The sequence below is a fragment of the Parasteatoda tepidariorum genome, chromosome 9 (genome assembly GCF_043381705.1).
Source record: "Parasteatoda tepidariorum isolate YZ-2023 chromosome 9, CAS_Ptep_4.0, whole genome shotgun sequence".
Taxonomy (NCBI): Eukaryota; Metazoa; Arthropoda; class Arachnida; order Araneae; family Theridiidae; genus Parasteatoda; species Parasteatoda tepidariorum.
The window spans coordinates 87,100,090-87,126,212 of record NC_092212.1 but is presented as its reverse complement, the minus strand read 5'-3'; the positions used below and the strand labels follow the sequence as shown (position 1 = coordinate 87,126,212).

The window sequence follows — 26,123 nt, the reverse complement described above, 5'->3', positions numbered from 1 at the left end:
TTAAATATTTAATATAAATATATATTAATATTATAATATATTAATATACATTAATAATGATAAAAAGTATGACATTGATTGTTATTAAATGATAGAATTCACTAAAAGTATATAAATATGTAATAAATAGAATAATTTTGTGATAAAAATGATAAATGAGGTTTATTTATTGTCAATACATTAGTCATTCTCATTTACACCTGAAAAAATAGCCCAAAAACATAATTTTTGTAACTGGGCGGGGCTACCCGACACATTTTGAAAAGAGCTGAAAAACATGTTTTTTTAAATTTCTATTTTTTTAAGTTTAACTACTCTTTTTTTGGTTTATTCTTTTTGCATTATTCAATTAGATGATAAAACAATAGAAACATACAAAAATTTTGATTATTACTCAGTATTATACAGAAATATATGCAATACTCCTTAAGTGAGCGGGGCTACCCGACTCTCCCCTATATATATATATACATAACTGTTGTATTTTAGGTGTTATACTAACCATGATATGAAGCTCTGTGTGTCGGAGCATGATGAGGAGGTTGCTCTTGAACTCCCACTACAGCTAGAGCTGGGAGAGGTGAAAACCTGAGGGATGCAGAAATACGAGACATGAAATTTCGGTCAGCAGGCTGGGGGGAGTCTCCAGGAGGGGTGGGGGTGATTATTGGCTTCTCATGACTAGCCTGTTTAGTGAGACAAGGGAGACGGAAGGAACCTCCACTTCTCAGGAAACGGCGTGGAGGCGGGGTGGGAGCTCTGTTTCGGTCGTCCGAATCCTCGGAGGACAGGCTTCAGGAAATGTTAGGAGGAGAAAGAAGATTAAATAACACACACAAGACTGTTATACATAATTGAGTGAGTAACAAACAGTATTTTATTGACCAAACTAAGAATATTAATTGTATGGGAAAAGATTAAACATAACGAAAAAAGCACACAAGTAAGAAATAAACATTTACAAATAAATTATGTAATGATGATTAGTATACAGATAAAATTTTTAGAATTAATGTTGCAGCTTTTGACCTACAAGGTGCAGGAAGTGTTGGAAGGTCTTAAAAAATATGCTTCAAACTAAGCATACAAAAATCGGTACCAGCTGGAGCATAGATCTAGTTGCATGTGTACGAAGGTCTATGTAAAGCAAAACTAAATGGATGGTAGAAGGCAAGAGGACTGGCAGGAGTGCTTGAAAAAAAGAGACTTGGGGTCTTATGTGAAGAGGATAGAGACAGAATTTAAAGAGATCAAAATTTAATAAATCAGTAACACGTTCACTTTTCCAAAACAATTACTTACGCTAGTTCTATTAAGTAGATTCTAGTAAGATTCTTACGCTAGTCATTGGCAAGTTTATTTCTTTGAAGACTGACTTATTGTTTTCACTCAACTAAATACTAGACTTTAAATGAATTCAGTCATCTATTAATTCTAATTTAGGCAAGGACTTAAATGTAAGTTAAAGTCACAAGTTATAGTAACCATTCTAAATTCTAATAGATCTGAATTCTCAAACAGAAAAATGACAGAATTTGAAAAGGTAAAAAAAAAAAGAAAAAATAACATGAGATAAAGTGTAAGCACAGAGCAGAAAGGGATCAAAAACTTTATATGAACAGTCCTTCAAATGGCACAATGAAGAATCAACTTCGTGATAGGTTGGTATGATGAGATATGGTGGCATGGGTGAGGCAGTGAGGCATTGGCTGCTCAATCCATATAACAAGAAATTACTAACAGCCTGATTTTTGGAAGTTGCCGAGTAATTCATATTGGTTGTTTTTTTCCTTTTTTGGGACATAATTCATGTTTTCTTTTCTTTTTTGTTCACTCATTCCATTCAGTATTTTCTTACGAACTTGGAATGATAAACACATTTTCACTTGTGAATTCATTTTTTCTCCCTTCATTCATACATTGAATCTTATTTTAAACATAATCTAAGAACAAATGATGCTGAACAGAATATGTTTCAAGACACCAAAAATTTTCTTTTGAAGGACAGTTAATCATTCAATTTGGAAAATATACAATAAAATTCTGATGCACTTGATTCTAACAAATAATGAATAAATTACCATTAATTTTCATTAGGTATTTATTAATATTTTATTTCATTCACAAAATACATATTCATTTTAACTACTAACTTTTTTTTTTAAACTTATAAATCAGGATAAAATTTATAATTTTTTTCTAAGGAAAGTTCTTCTAAAAAATTAAAAAAACATGTTTTCAAATTTTTTTTAAGAACATATTTTAAAGTTTTTTTTTTTAATGGTTTTTAGTGGAGTTTTTTGTAAAGAATTTTTTGATCATCAACATCCTAAGCCTGATGCAATGAATTCCTTTGCACTGTTTGACAAGTAGAAAGTGCATAACATTTTAAAATATTAATCAGTAAACTGGAGATATTTCCTTCTAACATCCACCATTTTAATTATTAAATAGAAGTATGATACCATGTGTATTAATTCAAACAAGGGGACGCACACTGAAATGTTAATGTCTTAATAATGTTAACAACTCTTACTCTTTATAACATTATAAGCTGCACAAAATGCATGCAAAAACATTATCAGTTATGCAAAACAATAATTAAAAATAGAAGTTAGAAAAACAGCTCATAGTTTGTTATACATATTATTTTAAATAAAAAAAATTTGGAACATATGCAGTTTTTCATTATTGGGAATAAAGAAACACTAGCAAAGAAACTATTTCATCAGTTATCTAACCAGATTTCTCCAAAGGAAAATCTATGCACTAATCAAATTTATAGGACATTGATGTGAGAATTTCTCTAACAGTTACATAAAGCTTCCCAACTAAACATTTTTGATTGTTTTCCATTGATGGGCCAACATAATTTTTATAGTAACTACCGATAACCACGAACCATTATATTTTTGATGGTAAACATAAGTAACCATCACTCCAATGCAGGAATTCAGACTGATTAATGATGGTCCAACATAAGAATAGCAACTTGTTTTGATGGTTTGTTCATGTTGAACTATCAGAAATTTCCATCATAGTTCTGTAAAAATCAAATGTCGTAACAATCATGAACCACCATCACCCCAATGAAAGGATTTGGATTGATTTATGATGGGCCTACATAAAAAAATTGTTCTGAACCAACAAGAATTTCCATTAAGTCACCATAGAAATGTATTGTTGGAACCATTGTAGATTATTGGGTCCATGAGACTCAAACTTCTCTGGATGGTTAACCATCATAGTATTAAAGTAGCATTTTCTTTCATGGAATGATAGAAGCTTGCTGGCATATCAAAAACCATGAACGCATAATGTAAAATGTTGGATGATGGTGACCATCAAATGATGTTGGACCATTATGAATCAAGCTGAGACCAACATAAACCATCAAAATTATTTGATGGGATCCTCAAGAATTTTGTCATGGGTTTACACTTGTACAGGAAAAAGAATAATTGTTCACCAAAGGACTTTATTTTTGAGATTTGGTGAAAATCATTTTAATTCCTTTTCCCCAAAAATACAATACCAATCATATTAAAATGAAAATTTGAGCTTATTGCACAATAAAGAGGCAAAAAATTTTTAAATAATTTTTTTTTACCAAGCATTATTTACAAAACCATTTACAGATTAATAACAGTGGTGTTTTTTATCTTAGGGAATTTTGTGAAGAATACATTTTTAAAATGAAAAACATTGTGAAAGATCAATCTTTAAGAAGAAAAAAAATTTGAGAGGGAGGCTTTAAGATCCTGTAAAAAGTATATTTCAGCAATAATTTGTGAAGGTCAACTTAATGGACTGGAATTTTGTGATTGAGAGATCCATGTTTATTATTATATTAGAAGAATAAAAGTGTTAACTACAGTTACGAAAAATCTTTTCAAATAATAAAATATGAAAAGATTATTTGTGTTATGTTTTGAGAAAATGATTAATTTAAAACAATAAGATAAAAAGGATTAAAAAAAAAACAATTTTGTACAGGGGTCATAAAATCTGTGCCCAACTGTTGTTGTTTAAAGGCAACAAATTTTTCTTCAGTGAAATCTGACTAAACACTAAGGATTAGTTTACTCTTAACTATAGGGCAAAATTAACAGTGACCAACAGCCAATGAACATAACGAATGATGACTAAAAAAAATGTCTGCAAGGCGCCAATCTTTTCTTGAAAATGTGGCCCCATAAAGTTTGTTTATGGCAAGAACTCCCCCCGCCACTAAGTCTGAGGTCGTCTGATGCTATGAAAACAAGAATACTGCATTTCAAGGAGGGTAGCATCTCTTCACTCTAGGGCTAACACCAAAGAAAAAGATTATCTTTCTCTGGATGAACCGAGACAAAAACCCGCCCTAAACAGCGACCCTACACCCCTACTTGAAATAGCTAAATATCGTTACCACAGTCACTGCCATGGGACCAGACGAAAGGCTAGGGAAGTTCTTACTTTAGACAAACTATACGCTACGAATATTTCATAATATTTTGAAAATTATTTCCTGCCTGTTTCTTTCTTGATTTTAGAAGTAAACCCTGTAAAGTTGACCCTATATTGAAACATTATTAATTTCCACAGTTTTTCTAATCATTTAAAATATTATAAGAGAGAAAAAGTGGTGTACTATAACTGTCTAATTCTGCCCTAAGAGAGAGAGAGATTGTGTATGAAAGGGTGCATACTCAGTGGATACAGAGTGTATCATCCATGGCGCAAAAAGGTGCACTCCTAAGGAGACCGTGCTCCCATGGCGTGCAATGGAGTTATCCTCAGATGAACCACGGAAGGAGCGATGGCAGACAGGGAGGATGTGCGACAGGTGAGGAATATTAAGATGCATATCGCTGACGCACAGTGTGCTGAGAAGAAAATATATTTAAAGGGAAGTGCTATTTAAATAAGGTGCATGATACAGCTACTACATCGTAAGAAACATTTTTTTAAAAAGCTGGAACCTCTTGGTCAGAAAGAAGCTCTTCTTCACAACCCTTCTCCAGGGCATTCTATTTTTGTCCAATTAATCCACTCTTAAAATGGCAAGATCCTTTTCTAGGTAGTCAACCCATGCCCTCAGCTCTTGTTCTAACTAAGTCAACATTTTTGATGGTTTTTCTATTGATGGACTAACATATTCTTGATGGTAACCATCAATAATTCCATCAAGAACCATTATATTTTTTGATGGTAATCAACATAAGTAACCATCACCCCAATGTCAGAATTCGGACTGATTTATGATAGTCCAACATAAGAATAGAAAATTTTTTTGATGGTTTGTTCATGCTGAACCATTAGAAATTTCCATCATAGTTTTTTAAAACTCAAATGTTGCAATGATCATGAATCACCATCACCCCAATGTAGGAATTCGGACTGATTTATGATGGGCCAAAATAAAATTTTTTTTCTCATTAAATCACCATAGAAATGTATTATTGGAACCATCATGGACCATCACGAATCATGAATTATTGGGTCCATGAGATTCAAACTTCTCTGGATGATAAACCATCATAGTATTAAAGTAGCATTTTCCTTCATGGAATGATTAAATTTCTTCCAATAATTGATCCAGGAGTTCCCTTGTCTTCCGGATTGGGTTTAAAATTACAAGGCTATGGAGTTGAAGACTAGTAATTGTAAATCCAACATTGGGTCGTCTATTCAACTACGGTCATAAAATAGTGATTGGAAAGCCATAATCAATTAATATTAAAAATTATTCTTGACACAGACCACTTTGGGCTAACCTTGGAAGCTATAATGCAGTTTAATTTCATCAAAAAGTTTTCACCGAAGACCCGACTTTTCGCAAAGCTTGAATCAGGAGTTTCCCTGTCTTTTGGGTTGGATTCAAAGTTGAGTTGAATATTGATACTTGTAAATCAAAAAATTGACCAACTGTTTGACATTTATTATAAAATAAAATTCATTCCTATAAAAGTTTTTTTTTTTTAAGAAAAAAAAAAGGTGCAGTAGCTGTATCACACATAAGAGAAGACAAAATCAAGGAAGACAAACAAATGAAAAGCAATAATGAAACGTATTGTTGAGAACTAATCAATACTCAAATCAGAAAGAAATAAAGAAAAAATTAGAAAGATACAAAAATTATGCGCCCAACTAAAGACAGAGATAACGAAAAAAGGTCTGATTAAATGAAATGCGAAAAATAAACCAACAATATTAAAAAAAGTTAAAAGCAGAACATAATGAAAATAAATAAAAGATAACATACAAATAGAGCAAAATAATGAAATTTTAAAAGGAACTGAGTTTGGAAGCAATTTCTTTATTAATTTCATAACATTTATAACCAAATGAATACAAGAGGTACTTTAATTTGCAATAAGCCACAAAAGGAAAATTTCTCAAAACATAAAATATAAATTTCAAGCTGCTGAAGGCTAACTAAAGAGTACAGGAAAATGCTGCGGTTGCATTTTTATAAGAATTAATCAGAAAATAAAATCACACAAATTACAAACTACTACTGAAAATAGATTTGAAAAAAAAAAAAAAAAAAAAANAAAAAAAAAAAAAAAAAAAAAAAAAAAAAAAAAAAAAAAAAAAAAAAAAAAAAAAAAAGAATATGCCTATAATATAAAAAAATAAATTCATGGTATGTACTTAAAAATGAAAACGTTTAAGATTTGTTTTTTAATTTCCATGCAAAATATTTTTGCATAAATTAAGACATATCAAAAACTCAATTTCAGTAACAAATCATTTTATCACTTTCAGGACGGTGATTGCACTATTCTCCCCTCACAGTATAGAGTTGGCAAAACTAATCATCAAAGTGAGTTGAATCAATAGAATCAACTTACTTAGGTGATTTAAATCAGTAATTGATAATGAAATTTTTAAAAAAGATAAATATGATGCATCTATAATTTTTTTTTCTTCAAAAAATCACAATTTATTTTTTTACATTTTTCCTATAATACTTTTGTTATAAATACTGTTTCATTATAACGTTATAAATACTTTTGATTGTGGTCATTAAGAAACTACAATGAAAATGAATTACTGATTTTGTTTTATTTATTAACTTTTTTTAATGTAAATTTATCAAATTTTTAACTATAAATATAACATGGCATAACTCTGAAGTAGCAGATATTTAAGAAAAATGATTCATTATAATTTAAATCATTATAGTTATAATTTAAACTATTACACATTCCAGGATTTCTAATTTCAACTTAAAAATAATATATTTTGTGTGATGATGAAATACAGGTACATCCATACAGTATTTTTAACCCTTTAGGACCTGCAATGGAATATACTAATATGAAAGTGCCGTATTGAGATTCATAGATGATCCCGCTATGGGAGAATTTAATGACCGTGGTATTGATGGAGTTAAAATTAAATTGGTGGTAATCATTGTATTCAGTAAAACCAGCTCTAAATCTAAGGGAGAAATCAAAATACTTCAAATATATTCAATACTAATCAAAATATTTATAATTCAACTTTCAATATTTATAATTCATGATTTCCGAAAAGATTTATATTTTACTTTTTCTTCTGTTGCTTATTTTGCAAAAATAAATAAAGTAAGTGTATGTAGTATTAAATAATGCTAATGCTTTTATAATACAAGTAAAATACAGTACAGAACCCGTTATCCGGAAATCAGAAAACCGGAAAACCAAATAGCCGGAACAAAATTCGATAAATTTTCCCACCATTATAAAAAAAAAATTTTTTTTTTTCCTTATGAAATTTTAGGATTTTTCGTTCTTTTTTGAAAGATGTTTACCTTACCATCATTTTGGAAATAATCATTAGTGTATTGCTCCATCGTTTTCTCTTCTTTTTAAGATTATTTCCAAAAAAAAAATTTTTTTTAGCTGTGTTTAACAATAAAAAAACGGCTTTTTGTAGCGATTCAGAAAACCGTAAAAACCAGTTATCCGGAATAGCGATGGTCCCGATCGTTCCGGATAATCGGTTCCCTACTGTACTAAAGTTTAAACAAATGAAAAAAAATAAACAAACAAATATGAGTACATACCTCATGCAGAAACTATATAAGCATGCAAAACTAAAGCAAACGTAAGACATGCCATGAAATTAACACCAGGGACGATTTTTTAGCAATTCAGAGGTAAACATAACTTGGAATGATAAACACAAAAATTTACAATTCCTTTTTCTGAATTCTACCTACACTGAACTGAGCAAGGAAGAAAATTCAATTAAACATTGATCAATAATAATACAATATTTTCAACTAATTTATTGAAATAAAGTATTTTTACATTTAATTCACATTTTTTTAAATTTCATTAATTTAAAATATACACAATATAATAAATATGAAATATGATAAAAAAAAAGTACAAAGTAGTATAATTTTACAATAGTTTTCTTTCTATTTAAAAAAAAGAAAGAAAAAGAATGATAAATGGCAAAATGCAATAAGCCAATGAAGAATTACTATAATTGTTTAATTATATAGATGTAAAATATCTAACTGATTAGTAAAAAATATAAATAAAGAAATTATAATATTTTCAAACAAAAACTAGAAAAAGATTNGAACGGTTCAAATAACTATTTTCCATTAACAGAAAGTACAAAAAAATTTTTTTTGCAAGTTTGGCAGGTGTTCAAACTTAACAACTTTTTCCACCATAGAAGCAACCCATGATGAAAAGCTGAATTCAGTTCGCAAAAAATAAAGTATTGCAATTTGATCATATGTAACTAAATGTAGAAGATTCACTTTAGAACATATCAAATTTTCATGCAATTTGACTGATTTTTCGCAGTTCTATGAACATTTGAATTTAGACCATTTTTTCGTAGATTTCAAAATTTTCGCAAACTTTTGACCGGTAGTGTAGATGTAAAATATATAACTGATTAGTAAAAAATATAAATAAAGAAATTATAATATTTTCAAACAAAAACTAGAAAAAGATTTAAAAAAGTGTATTAATATGAATGATAAATGTACAAAAATAAAATGAAATATTAGAAAATTTCATTTTTTTAAAACTTAAAAATTAAGTACTTCAAAAAGATAATTTGTATACAAACAGTTTAAATTTACAATAATTTGAGACAAAAACTTATTTCACAAAAAATGTATGTTAATATGAATGATAAATGTACAAATATAATGGAACATAAAAAATAAAAAAAATATTTTAAACGAAAATATTACTAAAAAAAAGCTCATTTTGATACAAATAGTTTGAATTTTTAAAACAAAAATTTATTTAAAAAAAAAAGAGTTTATCTAATTGTCTACTTCTTTGTAATCACTCATGCTCATTTCCATAACAGTAAGTATTTGGTAAGCTGAATACTACAAGGTGTGTAGTCAGATTCCTCAGCAAAAAATAAGCACATTTTAATTACTTTTTAAGCACTCAAAAAATATTTTTAATCATTTTAAAACAAATAATAATTAGGATCTGTGCAGAAATAAAAATTATTTTTTTCTATGGTTAAGTTCGTACTTTGAAAACTTAAACCCAACAAAATGCAAAAACATTTTCAAAGACTTTACAAAATCTTGATAAAATAACTAGCTTCTGATAAATATTGCAGAAAAAATTGTGAAAAATCATGCATTTTTTTGTAATTTAAAATGACAATCCACATGGCAAAGAAAAAATCTATTTAAAAAGATAGCAAATTAAGCACTTTTTACAAATCCTGAAAAAGCACATTTAAGGAGAATTTAAAAAAAGTAAATCAAAAATAGGCACTTTAAGCACTTTTTAAAAATGCTACACACCCTGTACTAAGTATTCAGCCATGAAATAATACATTTTCAATAACATTAGACTTAACAAAAAGAAATAGTTTAATGTAATCTTTAATTTGTGAAAAAAATACTTCAATCTATAAAACACTTCGTATAGTGTTTTTAAATAAATAAATGCATATATATATATATATATACAGTAGAGAACCAATTATCCGAGATGCTCGGGACCATCGCTATCCCGGATATCTNATATATATATATATATATATATATGAAGACATAATTTATTCCTTATCTTTTTTAATTTAATTTTTGAAGTAGTTTCTTAAGCAGAGGTATGAGGTGAATTTTTCATATTATTATGTGCTTTGAAAATAAAACTTTTTTTTGAAAGAAAAGTTTTAAACTTATTGAAATTAAAATGAACGAAATAAAAAAAGTAAATTTTTAAATAATACTGCTACATAGTTTATTACTATTTGAGGCTGTCCACAAACAATGCAGAAAGGAAGGGAGGGAGGGGCTCTGGAATAGTTTGTGACAAGGGTGAAAGAAGGGGTACAAAATTAATGAGACAATTTGCTTAAAATTAAAACATTCAAAATTATAGCATATTTAATATTGTTTTTATAACTAGTTTTCATCAGAACAACGTATATATTTTACCATTGTTCTTGCCAAGTACACAAATCTCATTAAAATATGTAGTTAAAAGTTTAAAAATAAAATTTATAATATATTACATGTGTCTTGTTTATCAGCCCTTCGGCAGAATTTTTTTTGGGCTTTCTGCGACAAAACACTAGCACTCATTTTATTCTACAAGATACTTTCAATAATGACAAAGACGTGTGTTACTAATTTAAGGTAACAAACACACTGTGTTTACAAAAGCAAAAAAATTTTTTTTAATGGAATATGTAATATTCTTTCCAATTCTAATATTATTTCCATTATCGCATTTTGCAAATCATCATCACTTTAAAAAAATAGTTAAATATCATGAAATCTGTAGCAGTATTTAATGTAAAACAGATCGACAAGGAAATCAGACTTTTCAGAAAGGGATTACTCAAATGCAGGTTTCGTTTCAAGATTTGATGGTTGCAATAAATATTGTACAAAAAAATATCATGTTTTAAAACCTATGCAGAAATCAAACACAATAACTACTAAAAAATGGATAAAATCGTTACCTTAAGTAAATGATCAAATATGCAATTCCAATATCATATAATGCCAGAAATATATCGGGATATCTAAAATCCATGTGAAAATCAATGTCGTTAAATGACGAAAATGCTATTAAAGTTGATTTACGATATTGGCATAAATTTAGCGCTTCAAAAAAGTGATTATTTAAGTAAGCGATTCAAATTTTACATGCAAATTTCTGCAAAAAAGCAACATTTTTTACTTCCCAAGAGAAAAATCTGTAAAGTTTGGCGACAATGTCACCGAGATTCTACCACGGGGAATAAGGAGTGACAAGGAGGATTAATGGGTAATGTGAAGTGTGGCATTCTGAGACATAGGGAAGGAGGGTGTCAAAGACATTTATAAAAAGAGTGACATAATTTACAGACAGTCCCTTATTTTATGATGAAAAAAAGATTAATGTAGAACAAGTGAAAAAAAGATTAATGAACAACAAAATGATACCTGGATTGCATGTCTTGGGGATGAACATAATGATTTCCTCCTCTGTGTATGGGACTAATGAAGGCATTTGCGGGTGATATCTTTGCATGAGAGCGATTGGCTGAGCGACTGTTTGCGCCCTGCTGATGCTTACCTTTGGCCCAAATGTTTCCAAACAATACATGGTTTCTCTGTAGAATAAAAGAGGATTAACCAGGATGGAAACAAAAATTGAAACTTCTAAACTATCAGAAGTATAAATGACACAGAAATCTATACACCAAGCACTTAAAAAATTCAAATTTTAAAATTCATTTAAATTTTTTTAAATGTTTTCCACTTGTATAACAGTATGTAAGGATTACTTTAAACATTTATATCTTGTGAAATTTTTAACAAATTTAAAATTTTATAATGATATTCTTATTATGAATTAGAAATTACTTTGATAATTTTGTTTCATTTTATTGAATATTTCTGCAGTTGCAGTGGGAAAACATAATTTAAAAAATTAGTTTTTAATAAAAATTTTGATATGTCCCTGAATATTTAAACTAGGTTTATGAAATTTTTTTACAGTTATTTCCTAGGATAATCAATGGAATTGACATAAGTTACAAGCTTATTGTTTTAATTTTTGGCATAGGTCCTAGTCAGGCTGGTCAAATTGGTCACCCACCGGCTTACTGACTGCAGCCAGTGATGCTTGACTTCGGTGTTCTACTGGGAACTATGTGTTTACAAACAGTCCACTGCGGGACACTAACTGATGAAGGCGTATCATTAAGACACTTAAACACACATATGATTTTAATTAAAAAAGTTACTATTTGTGATATTAAAAATATTGAATAAACTATAAAAACATCAAATGGACATTTTGAGACAAATTTATAGAAATTTGTCTTAAAAATCATGCAAAATAGGTCAACAATTGTAACTCTAAAAGTGAAAAAAAGAGAAATATGCCCCTCTCATGCCTTCCTAGATCTTTAGAAACAATTTTATGAATAGCATAGCTCTCATGCATGTTTATAAATCTAGGGTTAAAGTTTTCTTAAAAACATGCTCACTTTTCACATAATTTTACAATCCCAGATTGAGTCTACAACATTTTAATCACAATCCATAAAACCTTAAAATAATAAACTCAGTAAACTGTCATAACTAGTTTTCTCTTCAAACAAAACTAAATAAACTCTTGGAATAATTATTTTACCCTATGGTTTGGCAAAATATCTGGTCCATCATCAAAATCGTCTTCCTCCAAGTTGCCAGATATTGCACGTCGCAGTTCAGGCCCGGCCTCGTGTAGAGTACGGAGTCCCGCCTGAAAAATACATAAAACAGCAACATAATAAAGTATTAAAGAAAACAACGCTGATGAAACTTTAACTGCATAAATTGAAATTAACAAAACAGTTCAAAAAATAGGTTTAATAATCAATATTTTAAAATAATAATTTAAGTGTAATTTTTTTTTTGTAAAACTCTTCATTTTAGGTATTGTAATAAAATAAAAAAAATTTAAATGTATAAATGTAAAAAATAAATATTCACCTTAAGAAAAAACTTTCCAAACATAAATTTTTTTTTTTTAGTATACCACTAAATTCACAGACTTAAAAGCTGCAAATAATCTGCAATCATAGAATGGATATAGCGAATTATTTTCAAGTTTTAATTTTTTTTCAAAACCATTTTCGGAACTCAGTTATACAATAATAAATTCAATCTGCTAAAATAATTTTGATACATTGTTTTTATGCTACATCTTCAAATTCAAACCTGGGAAAAAGCTAAATCATTATGTTTCTACGCTTATTTCTACAGTCGATTTAGCGGTACAAATTTCTCTATCATTTTTGCTTGCTGGAAAAGGTAATTTATAAATGATAATTTGATGTCAATTTCACTTTTTAGCATGTTTTGGAATTGCGTCTTGTTCTTTGGTGACTGAGATGTTTATCACTGTATTTAGTTCATTTTTAATTTATAAATTACATTACTGTTCATGCAATTTCATTTCTATATATATTTTATGCATTGCTTACAAATTGGGTTTAGAGGCACTAATAATACCTTTGTTCTGGTCAACTATTATTCACAGAAAAATGAACAAGAATGCATAGCCCTTGAAGTCCTGTATTGCATTCATTCTACATTTTTCCAATTTAATTACTATTCTTTAGTTTTTTATAAATACGATTATTGATAAGACACAAAACTCTTGTTATTTTCGAAACGGTTATTATTATTATCATATGAATAGCTTTTGTGACCGAACTGTTAAATAGGATACATAGCCAAATTTTTCAACAAAAAATAAGCACTTTTTAAGCACTCAAAAAATATTTTAAACCTTTTTAGAAAGAATTTAATTAGGATATGCGCACTAATAATAAAATTTTCTACCTATTGATGAAAGTTCGTTTTGGGGAAGAGAAGTTATCGACAATGTCAACATTCATCTATGTAAAGGTACCCCAACATAGAATAGAGTTAACATGTCTTATATATTAGTGAATTGGAATCGTATTTTTTGCAGTGGTAGATGCACTACAGTACTCTCCTACCAGAATTTTATCTGCGATAGAATCCGATGAACGGATAACACTAGTTGATTCAGTGTTGTTTTGTGAGAAGCTGGGAGAGCTGTATTAAGATCACCATACTTAGTGCTGAACATGAGAGCTGTATTAAGTTCGCTGTCGCTCCTGTGTTGCCATTAATAATAGAGTATATAGCGACTGACACTGTGTGAGATGGAGACTGAGTAGCAACAGAGCGAGGAGGTGGATAATGTCACAAGTAGCAAGTCAACTGATCAATGGGTACCATCCATCAAAGTAGGAGTGTTCAAATCAAAGTGGAAGTTTCTGTCAAGGTAGGCGTGTTTACATCATGTCTGAAGGTCACCAATGTGGGGAAAGAAGTTAGCGACATCAACCTTCATCTATGAAAAGGTACTCCAACATAGAATTGAGTTAACATGTCTTATATACTAGTGAATTGGGATCTTATTTTCTGTAGTGGTAGATGCACTACATTTGCCATATAAATATTAACAAAATTACAAATAATTTCAAAAGACTTTACAGGATCATGAAAAAAAAAGTTTCTGACAAAAAAAACTCTTTCTTGATTATATCAGACATCATAAAAACAATTTGAGCACACTTTTAAATATATTCAATATTTAGTAGCTCATTCTATTTTTTAAATTAATGATTACTTTACTTAATCATGCAAAAAATTTTAGAAATGGTAAAGAAAAAAAAATCTCATTTTGGAAAAGGAAAAGTTAAAGCATTTTTTAAAAAGTTCCATTGAAAAAAGCACCTTTAAGCACCCTGTTAAAACTTAGAAGATACAATACCTGGAGAGCAACGGTACTCTCTTCTGTTCCATCTCCGACTGCTTTTTCACGTTCTTCCTTCCTTTTCTTGAACCTCCTAAAATAATCCTGAATCAAGAAGGTGGCATAGAATTTGCCAACGGTCACATCCTCATCCGCTGAAGAAGAAAATAATTTTATTTTACTTTATGTTGACACAAATTCAATTTCATGACTATCCTAATAACCTTGTAATTATGAAATGAATCAAGGAAACTGTTGAATCGGGACAAACTGGCCTTTTGATGGAACTAAAATGCATTTGCGTCGAATTAAAACCCGGTACAGTTAGTCTCTGCCACTAAAGAATTATGATCTATGATCCGTCCACCACGGAGAATATTTTACATTCACAGATTTAATACTGACCACGGATCATTGGTATTTGAACTTGGCTAGTTCGACTTTAAAATTAATTAAGGATCAGGAAAATATTATCAAAATAACAGGGATACAAGGTTAAACAATGATAGCCATTAACTCAATTGGATAATGGTATGTAAACATAAATATAAAATAAATTCAGCAAAACATTGTAGTTTGTATACAGTAAGAACTCTTTCCCACCACCTAGTCTGAGACTGTCTGCAGCAATGAAATCAAGAATAGCACACAGGGTGCGTAGCCAGATTTACCAACAAAAAATAAGTACCTTTTAAATACTTTTAAACACTTTCTAAAAGAAAAATCATAATTAGAATCTGTGAAGTAATAAAATTTTTTTGTTGTTGTTTAAATTTCTTAATTTATTAACATAAAATCAATAAAATTTAAAAACATTTTCAAAAACTTAACATAATCATGATAAAATAGCTAGTTTCTGGTAAATATTGCAGGGAAAATTGCGAAAATCGTGCATTTTTTGTAATTTGTAACAACAATCGACACTGCACTCTTCTAAAAAGATAGAAAATTAAGCACTTTTTACAAACCCCAAATAAAAAAAGCACCTTTAAGGGCTTTTAAAAAAAGTAAATCGAAAATAAGCACCTTTGAGCACTTTTTAAAAATGCTATGCACCCTGGCGCATTTAAGCTAGGGTAGCTTCTCTTCACTCTAGGACTAACAGAATAGAAAAAGATTCCCCTTCTCTCGTCAAAGCCAAAACCTGTCCTAAACAGTGACCCCACACGCCTACTTGAAATATCTATAACTCATTACCAAAGTCACCGTCACGAGTACAGACAAATGGCTAGGGGAGTTCTTACTTCAGACAAACTATAATTCTGGGGCATATAGTTACAAATAATGTGCAGAGAACATAGAGATTCACCTGCAGGAGGTACTACTTGATCCAGTAGTTTAGGGTTTGTCCTTTTCCATATTTTTTTAATGATTGCCCTCAACTCTTCGTTAGCTTCATCTATGTTACCTAAAATTTAAAGATTATGTTAAAATCTATTATTTATATCACAAACAGATATTTCAGAAGGACACAGATTAAACATTGCCATTTACATTACACTCATGCATACCTATTACTTCAGCTTTTACTACTTTGTTTTTCTCTTTAATTAGTTATACGCTGACTGAAAACACCAGCAATTTCACTTGTTACTACTGCAAGTTTTTTTTTTATCCCTTTTTTATGCCTCAAAATTGTAGTAAAATTAAAAATTGTAGATAAATAATAATAATTTTGCATAAAACTCTGTGCTGATTTTTACATAGTTAATTTTAAATATCAATATAGTTTTCTTGTTGCTCATTTGATTTTTCGTATAATACAGAAAAAAGGTAAAACTTAAATATAAGTTTAAATTAAATACAGGAGGCAACTGAATATCCGGTCTAATATTGCGGATGGGTAGGCTGGATAAAATACAGCAGAGTCCCGGCTATCCGGGTTAATGTGGACCACGACCGACCTGGATAATCGAAAACCCCGGTTAAAGTGAAGAGTATAAAAATATATATATGTATAAATATAATATAAAAGGTATAAATGTAATATATTTATCAAATATAACATTTATACCACTACAATTTATATTATAATTAAAAAACTTACTTAAAAAACATAGTTTACAAGAATTAAAGAGTTTTTACTTAAAAAAGTCCTTAATAATTTTTTTTTGTTTTTACATTACTTTGACGATTTTCAGCCGAAATGTTTTGCCACTTTTTTAAGGGATAACAGGAAGGCTGGTGTCCTATTCTTGTTTTTTATGTATTTAATAGCACTTTTGATAGCTTTTAGTCCATTTATATGAGAGGTTTTTTACGTTGTTTTCATCGTCACTGCCTTCAACCTCTTCAGTAGATTCATTTTCATTGTTGACGATATTAATGATCATTTCATCGGATCAAGTTTTTCTATTTCGTTTTCCAGAATGTTTGGAAGTTAAAATTGAGATTTCCTTTGGCGGTACTTTTAAAAATAAAAAAAATGAACTAGAATAAAAAATTCTTGAAATATTTGATCGAGGCATCGATAATTCACGATTAACAAAATGGCCAACTTTTTTACCTGCGTCTACCTACTTATTTTTGTAAAACTTTTGGGGACCAGACTTAATACAAGCCAATTTAAACTGCAACTGTAAACATGAATTAAACATAAACATTGTGAATATGAAATGTGTTACCCTCTGTCTTGATTTTTAAGGAAGTTCGGACCACAGCAAACAAAGTTGCATTAAAGTTCACTGTTCCATCACTGTTCAACGGCATGTTCATTGAAACAAGTCTCTGAAAATAAATGAATGCTTTTTATAGATACAAGTATTCATAAAAACAGGGTCATTTAGACTAAAATGCAAAAATTGCAGTGAAGATGGTAAGGTAAATTCACACACACTAATTTGAAAATATAATTTTTAAGAGGATAATGAATGCTTTAAGTTAGTCAGAGTTCATAACTTCTTCTCTAGGTACATTGCTAATGTTTATTATTTCAAAGAAATCATGTCTAAAAATTTTCTATGAGCTTTGTAACATATGCTAAATATATTTTTTTCCCTCTTTTAAATACATTTTTACAATAATTTAATCAAATCGACATTTTTAAAAAATATTTGACTTTTTAAAACATAAAAAGATTCATAAATAGATTTTATTTGATTTCTTAAAATTAAATATGGTAGAATTAAAAAAAACTACAAAATTTTGAGTTAAAAAATTTAAATATTTTTTTTTTAATGTTATAACTTTCTAATGAGGAAAACAGTATTACAGTCAACCCCGCTTAAAGAAATACCAGTGGTTCCAGCCAATTCTATTCAATTAAGTGGGGTTTTTATTTTTATTAAAAAGGCAGTGCTTTATTCATTATTAAATTATACACTATTGAGAAATTTTACTTTATAATGGTATTTAGCGCATACTATAGTGTTTTAATTAAGTAAACTCAATTTTATTATCAATAAACAATTATATTTATAACTGTCATCATAAAATATGAATGTTATTTAAAGTTACATAAAACCAAATCTATGCTAATGAAAAATATATAGGTTCTACATACCCTCCAACTTATGAGGATTCTGAAAATAATTCTTTCTAGTGGTAGCGAACCAAAGTAGAAATTTTTAAAGCAAATGGATCTCTCATAAAACTTTTATCAGAACTTAAGAATCTAGCCATATGGACTGCACTTTTATAAGTAATAGTGGACAAATTACGCTAAAATTAATTTTTTTAAATATTAAGACATTAATTTTGCTACCGTCTGAAAAGAAGATTTCTGAAACTATGGAAATTCCGTAGCAGTTGGAGGGTATGGGTTCTATAATATTTTATTTGAAAATATTACAATTGAAGACTGTTTCTAGACCCGTTTAATTCGTCAATTTATCAAAATTGGATTTCCCCTCTCTGTTTATATTAATTGCATATTCCTTTCAAATTTTTTATTTTTATTTTCGAAACTTAAGAAATTTTTAATTGATTTGCTACCTCAGTTTGGGATTTTTTGAAGTTTATTGTTTCCAAGATAAATTTTTTCTCTCCTATTAATTCAAATCAATCATTCCTCTTCAAGCTTATTGTTCAACCAACTCAGAATTATTTACTGGAGTAAGAAATGATTATGCTACTTTATAGAAAAACACTGTACATAAAAACTACAAATATCTGTTTAAACGCAGAAATTTAACATTTGTTTTATATGAAATGATTTGGTTCCATTAAATTTTATTTTATTCATATGAGCGAGTTATTCAATTATCAGATATGCAATTAAATGGAGACGACTGTAATTATGTCATTAAACTTAAAAATGCAACTTTAGTGCTCAATTATTAAATTGGAGTAGATTTTTGATATGATACATGCCATACATTAGCAATTATTCAAAACAAAGAATTTAACATTTTATGGCAAAAATCAATACTCCACCCACAATACCCCCTTGCAAGTGCCCATGAATATTAAAATGAATAATATGTTTGAAGCTGATATTTAGAACATTAAGCAAAATTGATTAAAACAGAGGATAACAAAAACAGAGCTTAGAAGACTCTTGTTTAATCATTATTGTCGGGGAGAGCTACATACCAGTAAAGCAAATCAATAAAAATTTTGATGACTTTTTTAAAAAAATTATACACATAAAACTGTAACAGAATAGAATCTTGGTAATTTTATTAATGCAAAAGGAAAAGTATAAACACTCATTTTTACATTTTACTCACAATTATCACTTGTAGTACAATAAATGCAAAAAAAAAAATAATAAAAATCTAGTGCAGTGGTTCCTATATGGCGTTCCATGGAACTCTAGAGTTTCGTGGAAGGGTTAAAGGGGTTTCAACACCTACAAGGGTGAACTGACTGTTGCATTTTACGTGCCTCATCTTAGTACATATGATGCTCCTCTAAATATGAATATGTTATTCTCTCTCTTAGCTGTTTTCTGGTATGGCATCCCGTTTTGAGATATTCTTTGTACATTGAGAATTCTTTCTATATTCTTTGATTTAGTGAAAAAGAAATGGGAATGGGAATCTAGTACCTCACACAGTGTTTTCACTACAGCGCGAGAACGCGAGAATCTCGCATATTTTTTTATAATCTCGCATTAAAAAATGATTACCGCGAGAAATTCGCGCATTCTATAAACAAATTTCAAAATTCGCGAATTTCTAGCATTTTGAAAAAATTTCTCATTTCCGCCATTTAGAATAAAATCTGTTTCACTTTTCTTCCTGGATCTTTTATTATTTTCAACACATGCCCCATTATCTAGCTTCCCTATTTACCAGTATTGTTCAGAACCTTTAAGAGCAACAGAACACCATCCTTCCGAACCACGGAACCTCTTTTAAAACGCATTTCTCTGCAACCACGTGTTTACCGTAGGTAAGGTTTCTTCATGTAAGACGTTCAAATTTTTTGCTCGTTAATGTAAGATGGACAAATACCTTGTAAAGCCAATATTTTCTACTCCAAAACGGACAAATGAAAACGAAACAAATGTGGGTAGAAATGATCAAAACGAAACAAATACGCATTTGAGCAACCTAATGAGAATAGCTGATGAAAAAGTAGATGTAGAACATTTTCCATATGATGATGCAGCAAAAATATTCAATGCTTTAAAAATTAGAAGATGTTAAAAATGAAACAAATTGAAACAAATGATAATTAAAGAAATGATTTTTTTTTCAAGTCTCTTTGTGTTTTTTTTTTAATTTTTGAAATCTCATTTAACTTTTTGAAATCTCACCCTGTTTTTGAGAAAGGGTGAGAAATTCTCACCCATTTTTTTTCTGAGATGAAAACACTGTCACAGTTTTGTGAAGGATGAAATTATTAAAAAGTGAAATTATTTAAATGATAATCTCATCCTAATTAATCTACTAGAGTCTACTGAATTTAAATGACTCACCTTGCAAGCCACTCGATGGGGACACAATTTGCCAAAACCTAATGGTGGAGATATCTTTCTTAGCAATGTAACTACATCCAAGTGTTTAATCCTTCCCCTAAATATTTGAATAATTATCCATTAAAAATTTTGTTTGAATGGCAATAATTAAGAATGCAAAGTGAAAAAATAAGCTTATGTAACATTTTAAATTAATATAAAAAATTTATTTTTCGAACGTATAGAAACCTCTGTTCAAGTTTCTTTTTCTTAAAACCACAAACTTGGCAGAATAAAATGTTGTATATTGTCCTTTAAAAAATATAAATGTTACTCCTGCCATTCGTGCTTTTAGACATGGAGAACAATAAAAAATATTTACAGAAGCAAACAATATTAACAGCAGACCTTAACATGTTCTTAAAAGATATTTGGAAAATGTGTTTTCAAAATATTACTGTTCACCAAATATTTTCATTTATCTTTCTTTTAAATTTCTTGTGACTATTTAAGAAATTTGAAAAAAAAAAAAATTGGAAACATTTTAATTGTTGGAGTTTCACTTTCTATAAGGATATCAACACTGCATTGGAGTGGTTAATATTCCTCGTTTTATTTTGTGCTTTCAGAACCCTGGTAGCAGAAATCTTCCAGCACAACAGCAGACCCTGCTGATTATCACAGAGCTTGAAGACTATGGCTTCGCAAAAGTTAGATGGAAATATATATTTTGAGAGAAGAAACAGAAAAGTAATTTTTTATTCATAAACTTATTTAATAACGAAAAAGAGTGAACAAAATAATGGAAACACTTTTATACTAATACATTATTTCATATTTCTCAAGGAATTACTTTAAAACTTCAGGGTGGCCACTCAAATCAGATTTCGAATTTCCCCGATTTTTCCAGGTTTTCCAGATAAAAATCTTAAAATTTCCAGGTTTTTGCTTCTTTTTTCTTATAAAGTGTAGGATGTGTACAAGAAAAGTGTCTATATTATAAAATATTTTATTCAAAATGTCATTTTTTTAACATATCATCTTGAAAAAAATAATTTATTTTGACAAGTTTTTTATTTATTTTTCAAATGTTTTGGTACAAAATTTTGAATCAAAAATCATATTTTGACCAACAAATGAGTAAAATTAAATATTAATATATAGTTGGTTCTTAAAAAAAAACTTTTTTTAAAAATATGTTATAAGAGGTTAAAATGAAATAGAAAAAATTAGCATTAATGCAACAATTGTAACGATTTATCAACAAACATTGCTGTTCACGATTGTAAAAAAAATGTGTGATTGGTTGGTTTGCTGAGAAAAAATAATTCACAGATTTCTTTGAATGGGAGTGGAAAAGCTTTCAGAAAAAGAGTGCAATATAAAATCTATTATTATTAAATTAAATTTTTGGAGAATTTTATAAAGTTAAAAATACAAAAACATTGTCAAAATAGAAAAAATTACCACCCAAGTATCGAAACTAACTTGAGTCATAAATGGATTCAGCCCAAGGACAGAATTTAAAAAGCTAATATCCTAAACCCTTTTTCCATCTCCACCAGAATCTTTCCTAAATTGCACAGTCCCATAGCGGCCAAAGGTTTCTGCATTCGTTTAGCAACCGAAGGAGAATTTTATGTGGTATTCTAGTTTGACAGAGCTGTAATGGAGCAAATTTTGATGCAAGCAAAGTATCGCTAAGTCGATGATATTTNACATATCATCTTGAAAAACATAATTTATTTTGATAGTTTGGCAAGATTTTTTTTTTTTTTAATGTTTTGGTACGAAATTTTGAATCAAAAATCATACATTGACCAACATAAGAGTAAAATTAAATATTAATATATAGTTAGTTCTTAAAAAAATCTTTTATTTAAAATTTAAATATACTATTAAAGGTTAAAATGAAATAGAAAAAAATTAGGATTAATGCAACAATTGGTCGACAAACATTGCTGTTCACGATTGTAAAAAAAATGTGTGATTGGTTGGTTTGCTGAGAAAAAATAATTCACAGATTTCTTTGAATGGGAGTGGAAAAGCTTTCAGAAAAAGAGTGCAATATAAAATCTATTATTATTAAATTATAATCAACAATTTTTGGAGAATTTTATAAAGTTAAAAATACAAAAACATTGTCAAAATAGAAAAAATTACCACCCAAGTATCGAAACTAACTTGAGTCATAAATGGATTCAGCCCAAGGACAGAATTTAAAAATCTAATATCCTAAATCCTTTTTCCATCTCCACCAGGATCTTTCCTAAATTGCACAGTCCCATAGCGGCCAAAGGTTTCTGCATTCGTTTAGCAACCGAAGGAGAATTTTATGTGGTATTCTAGTTTGACAGAGCTGTAATGGAGCAAATTTTGATGCAAGCAAAGTATCGCTAAGTCGATGATATTTAAACTGCTTGGCGATACATTTCCGTTTCAAAAAAGTGGGTATAATGGATGAAATGATTTAAATTAAGAAAATTAGTAAATAATTTAAATTAGTGAAATTAAAAAAATTATCAAAGAAAAAATTTCCAGCTTTTCTTTAAAATTCCCTGATTTTTCCAGGTTTTTATCCAAATTTCCCTGATATTTCCAGGTTTCTTCCAGTATAAAAAATACCTCGTGATAATTCCAGGTTTTCCAGGTGGGTGGCCACCCTGAACTTCTCAAGTGTTTAGATCATGCAATTTGTCAAATAATGAAGTTTAAAACTTTTAGAGATTTGAGGGATCATCGATAAATGAAAAATAGTGTTCTTGAACACCTTGTAGCAAAAAGGGAACAGAAGAAAAGAGCTGAGGTGCTGCAACCAAGTTCCTTGAAGGATCTGTTGTTAACCATGGCTTAAAGGTGTCTCTGAATCAGTTGGCTGAGGGAGAAAGTACTGTTCATCTTCGTGAATTGACATATCTCTGTGGGTGATGGCTGTTTATTCTTTTAGGATCTGTCCAAAGAGTTTTTTTTTGTGTCAATGCTACTCAAGGTTTAACACTTCCTTTTAAAAAGTATCAACTATAAAAGCCAAAGGGCCAGGATAGCCTGATTGGTAGGGCACTGGACCCTTGTCCAAGACTTCGTAGGTTGGATCCGCATGTAGAAATCTGTCGAGTCGCAAAGTCCCCCATGTTCCAATAACAAATCAATACATCTGGGGGAACTGATCCAGGAGTTTCTTTGTCTTCTCTGGATTGGTTCAAAATGACAAGGCTACGGAGGTGAACTTCAGTAGTCGTAAGCCCAAAATTGGGTCGGCTGTTCGACAACGGATATAAAATTATAAAAACCAAAAAAAAAAAAAAAGAAAGAAAAGATTTCTCCTGAATGCCAAAGAAATTGGTTAAATCCAGAAGTTTCCGGAACAGTTGGCAGCCAAGTTCTTTTTGTAATAATATTTTTACTATAGATAACACCTTACTTCAATGAATGAATGTTTTTCAAAATAATTTGAAAGTGTTTTGTGTTCACTTACTTGGCATCAGGGTCATACTCAGACCAGAGTCTAACAAATTCATCCAAATGGTGTGGACCCAGAATCGACCAATCACGTGTTAAGTAATCAAAATTATCCATAATGACAGCAACAAACAAATTTATGATCTGTAAATGGCAAACAAAGGTTGGCTGTTAACAAATATATTTGTATTGAAAAACCTTTCCAATTTTAAAAAGTTACTAATAACACTTTTTTTCTTTCTTCCTTTTATAATAAAAAAAAGAAAAACATTTTACATTTTGGAATTAAAATCTCACAAACGTAGTTTTTTTAAATAAATATATATACATATATATATATATACATATATACATATATATACATATATATATATACATATATACATATATATACATANTCTATATATATATATATATTAGCATTAGATGATCTGCCCGCAGGAAATTTTTTTTTGTCTAAGAATTAGGTACTGTTTTTGCTAATTCTTGATTCATTTAAAAACTTAATAAAAAAAATCAAGAAGATTTGAAAAAACTTGACTAATTTCAAACCAATTTCTATGCTGTAAGTTATATTTCTTACACATGTTATTACATAGAAAAATATTTTTCTGTCAGGGAAAATAAAATTTTATATTAAACATGACCAGCCACCTACCTACTGAATTGTGAAATCAAGTCACCAATTAAATGGATTTTAATTGGAAATTTTTTAATCGTAACTAAATTAAATGCCTTTCTTGTATTTTTATAAAAATTACAAGAACGCCCCTGATTGTATAAAATAGGGATAAGTAAACAATTACATCCAAAAAAAAAAAGTTATCAAAATTCTATAGCATACTTTAAAAAAATGACTTTCTATTAACATTCATATTGATAAAAAATGGTGGATATTAAATATAATTTTTTAGGAATTAAAGCAGTTGAAATATTTTTAAATATTTTAAACTGTTTTGATTAATTATCAGCAATATAAGGGAAAATTTAATTTTGTTCAGTTACTTTTCAGCATGCAAAAGAACATTGAAATGAAGACTCACAAGGAAGGAACAAAGAATGTAGAAAGAAACAAAATATGGAATGGCGAACTCTGTTCCGCACAATCCATTTGCATCATCAGATCTTGGATCACATTTAACATCTGGATTACTGACACAAGACATCATGATCTCTTGCCACGCCTCACCTGTAGCCGATCTAAAACACAGATCAAATTACATTAATCGCTTTTTACATAAGAGGTTACAATGGAGATTATTACGGTAAAAATATTACTTAATATTTTCATAAGGCAAAATTAATAGGTTTCAAGGCGGCTAAATATATAGTGTAGATTAAAAAAGATATTTTGTCCTAAATGCCACTTTTTTTTTTACTGAAAATGCACCCCGCGTGCTCCAAAATGAGTACTATGAGCAGCGACGGCTCAGGGAGTGGAACGATTTCCTTCCAGTGAGGTAAGCCGCGTTTGAATCCCAGTGATTGCTTGTCATTTCGAATTCAGCACCCGGCTTGCACTGACCACAGTCTTGACGTGAAATATCCTCAGAGGTAGATAGATCATGGGTTAAAGTCCTTTTGCAATCAGGCTAACCGTGGGAGGTTTTATTCATCATGTAACGCAAATGCGAATGAGTTCAATCAAAAAGTCCTCCATCAAGGCCATTTTCTCCCAATACTTGATCAAGGAGTTCCCTTGTCTTCTGAACTGGGTTCAAAATTACAAGGTCATGGAAATGAACATTGATAGCTATAAATTTAAAGTTGGGTCGGCTGTTCAACGATGGTTATAAAATAAAATAAGTACTAACAACTTGACGTATTATAATTAAACTTTCATCATTACAATTAATTATTTTAGATTCATTTTTTTTTTAAAAAAAAATTTGTGTTTGTTAATAATTATAAATTTTATGTTGCATTGTTGGTTGAAAAACTGAAAGCCTGAATTTTACTAGTTCAAAAAGTTATAAGCAAAAAAATATAGAAGTTATATGTTTAAAATTCACATAAGAATTCTTAGAAAGGTCAGAAAAATTATTCTTCATTATAGAATTAAACCCTGT

General features: G+C 29.3%; 1 protein-coding gene across 1 annotated transcript in view; it reads right to left on the bottom strand.

Moving 5' to 3' along the window:
• LOC107449579 (muscle calcium channel subunit alpha-1) overlaps positions 1-26,123 on the bottom strand; it is a 131,197-nt gene that overhangs the window by 8,903 nt on the left and 96,171 nt on the right. The window contains exons 33-41 of the mRNA XM_043047691.2: positions 25,098-25,254; positions 24,071-24,198; positions 20,617-20,713; positions 17,375-17,477; positions 16,060-16,158; positions 14,769-14,905; positions 12,609-12,719; positions 11,411-11,580; positions 503-792 (exon numbers count right to left, since the gene is read on the bottom strand). Of these exons, the coding sequence (XP_042903625.1) occupies positions 503-792; positions 11,411-11,580; positions 12,609-12,719; positions 14,769-14,905; positions 16,060-16,158; positions 17,375-17,477; positions 20,617-20,713; positions 24,071-24,198; positions 25,098-25,254 (1,292 nt within the window). The remainder of the gene's footprint in view (positions 1-502; positions 793-11,410; positions 11,581-12,608; positions 12,720-14,768; positions 14,906-16,059; positions 16,159-17,374; positions 17,478-20,616; positions 20,714-24,070; positions 24,199-25,097; positions 25,255-26,123) is intronic.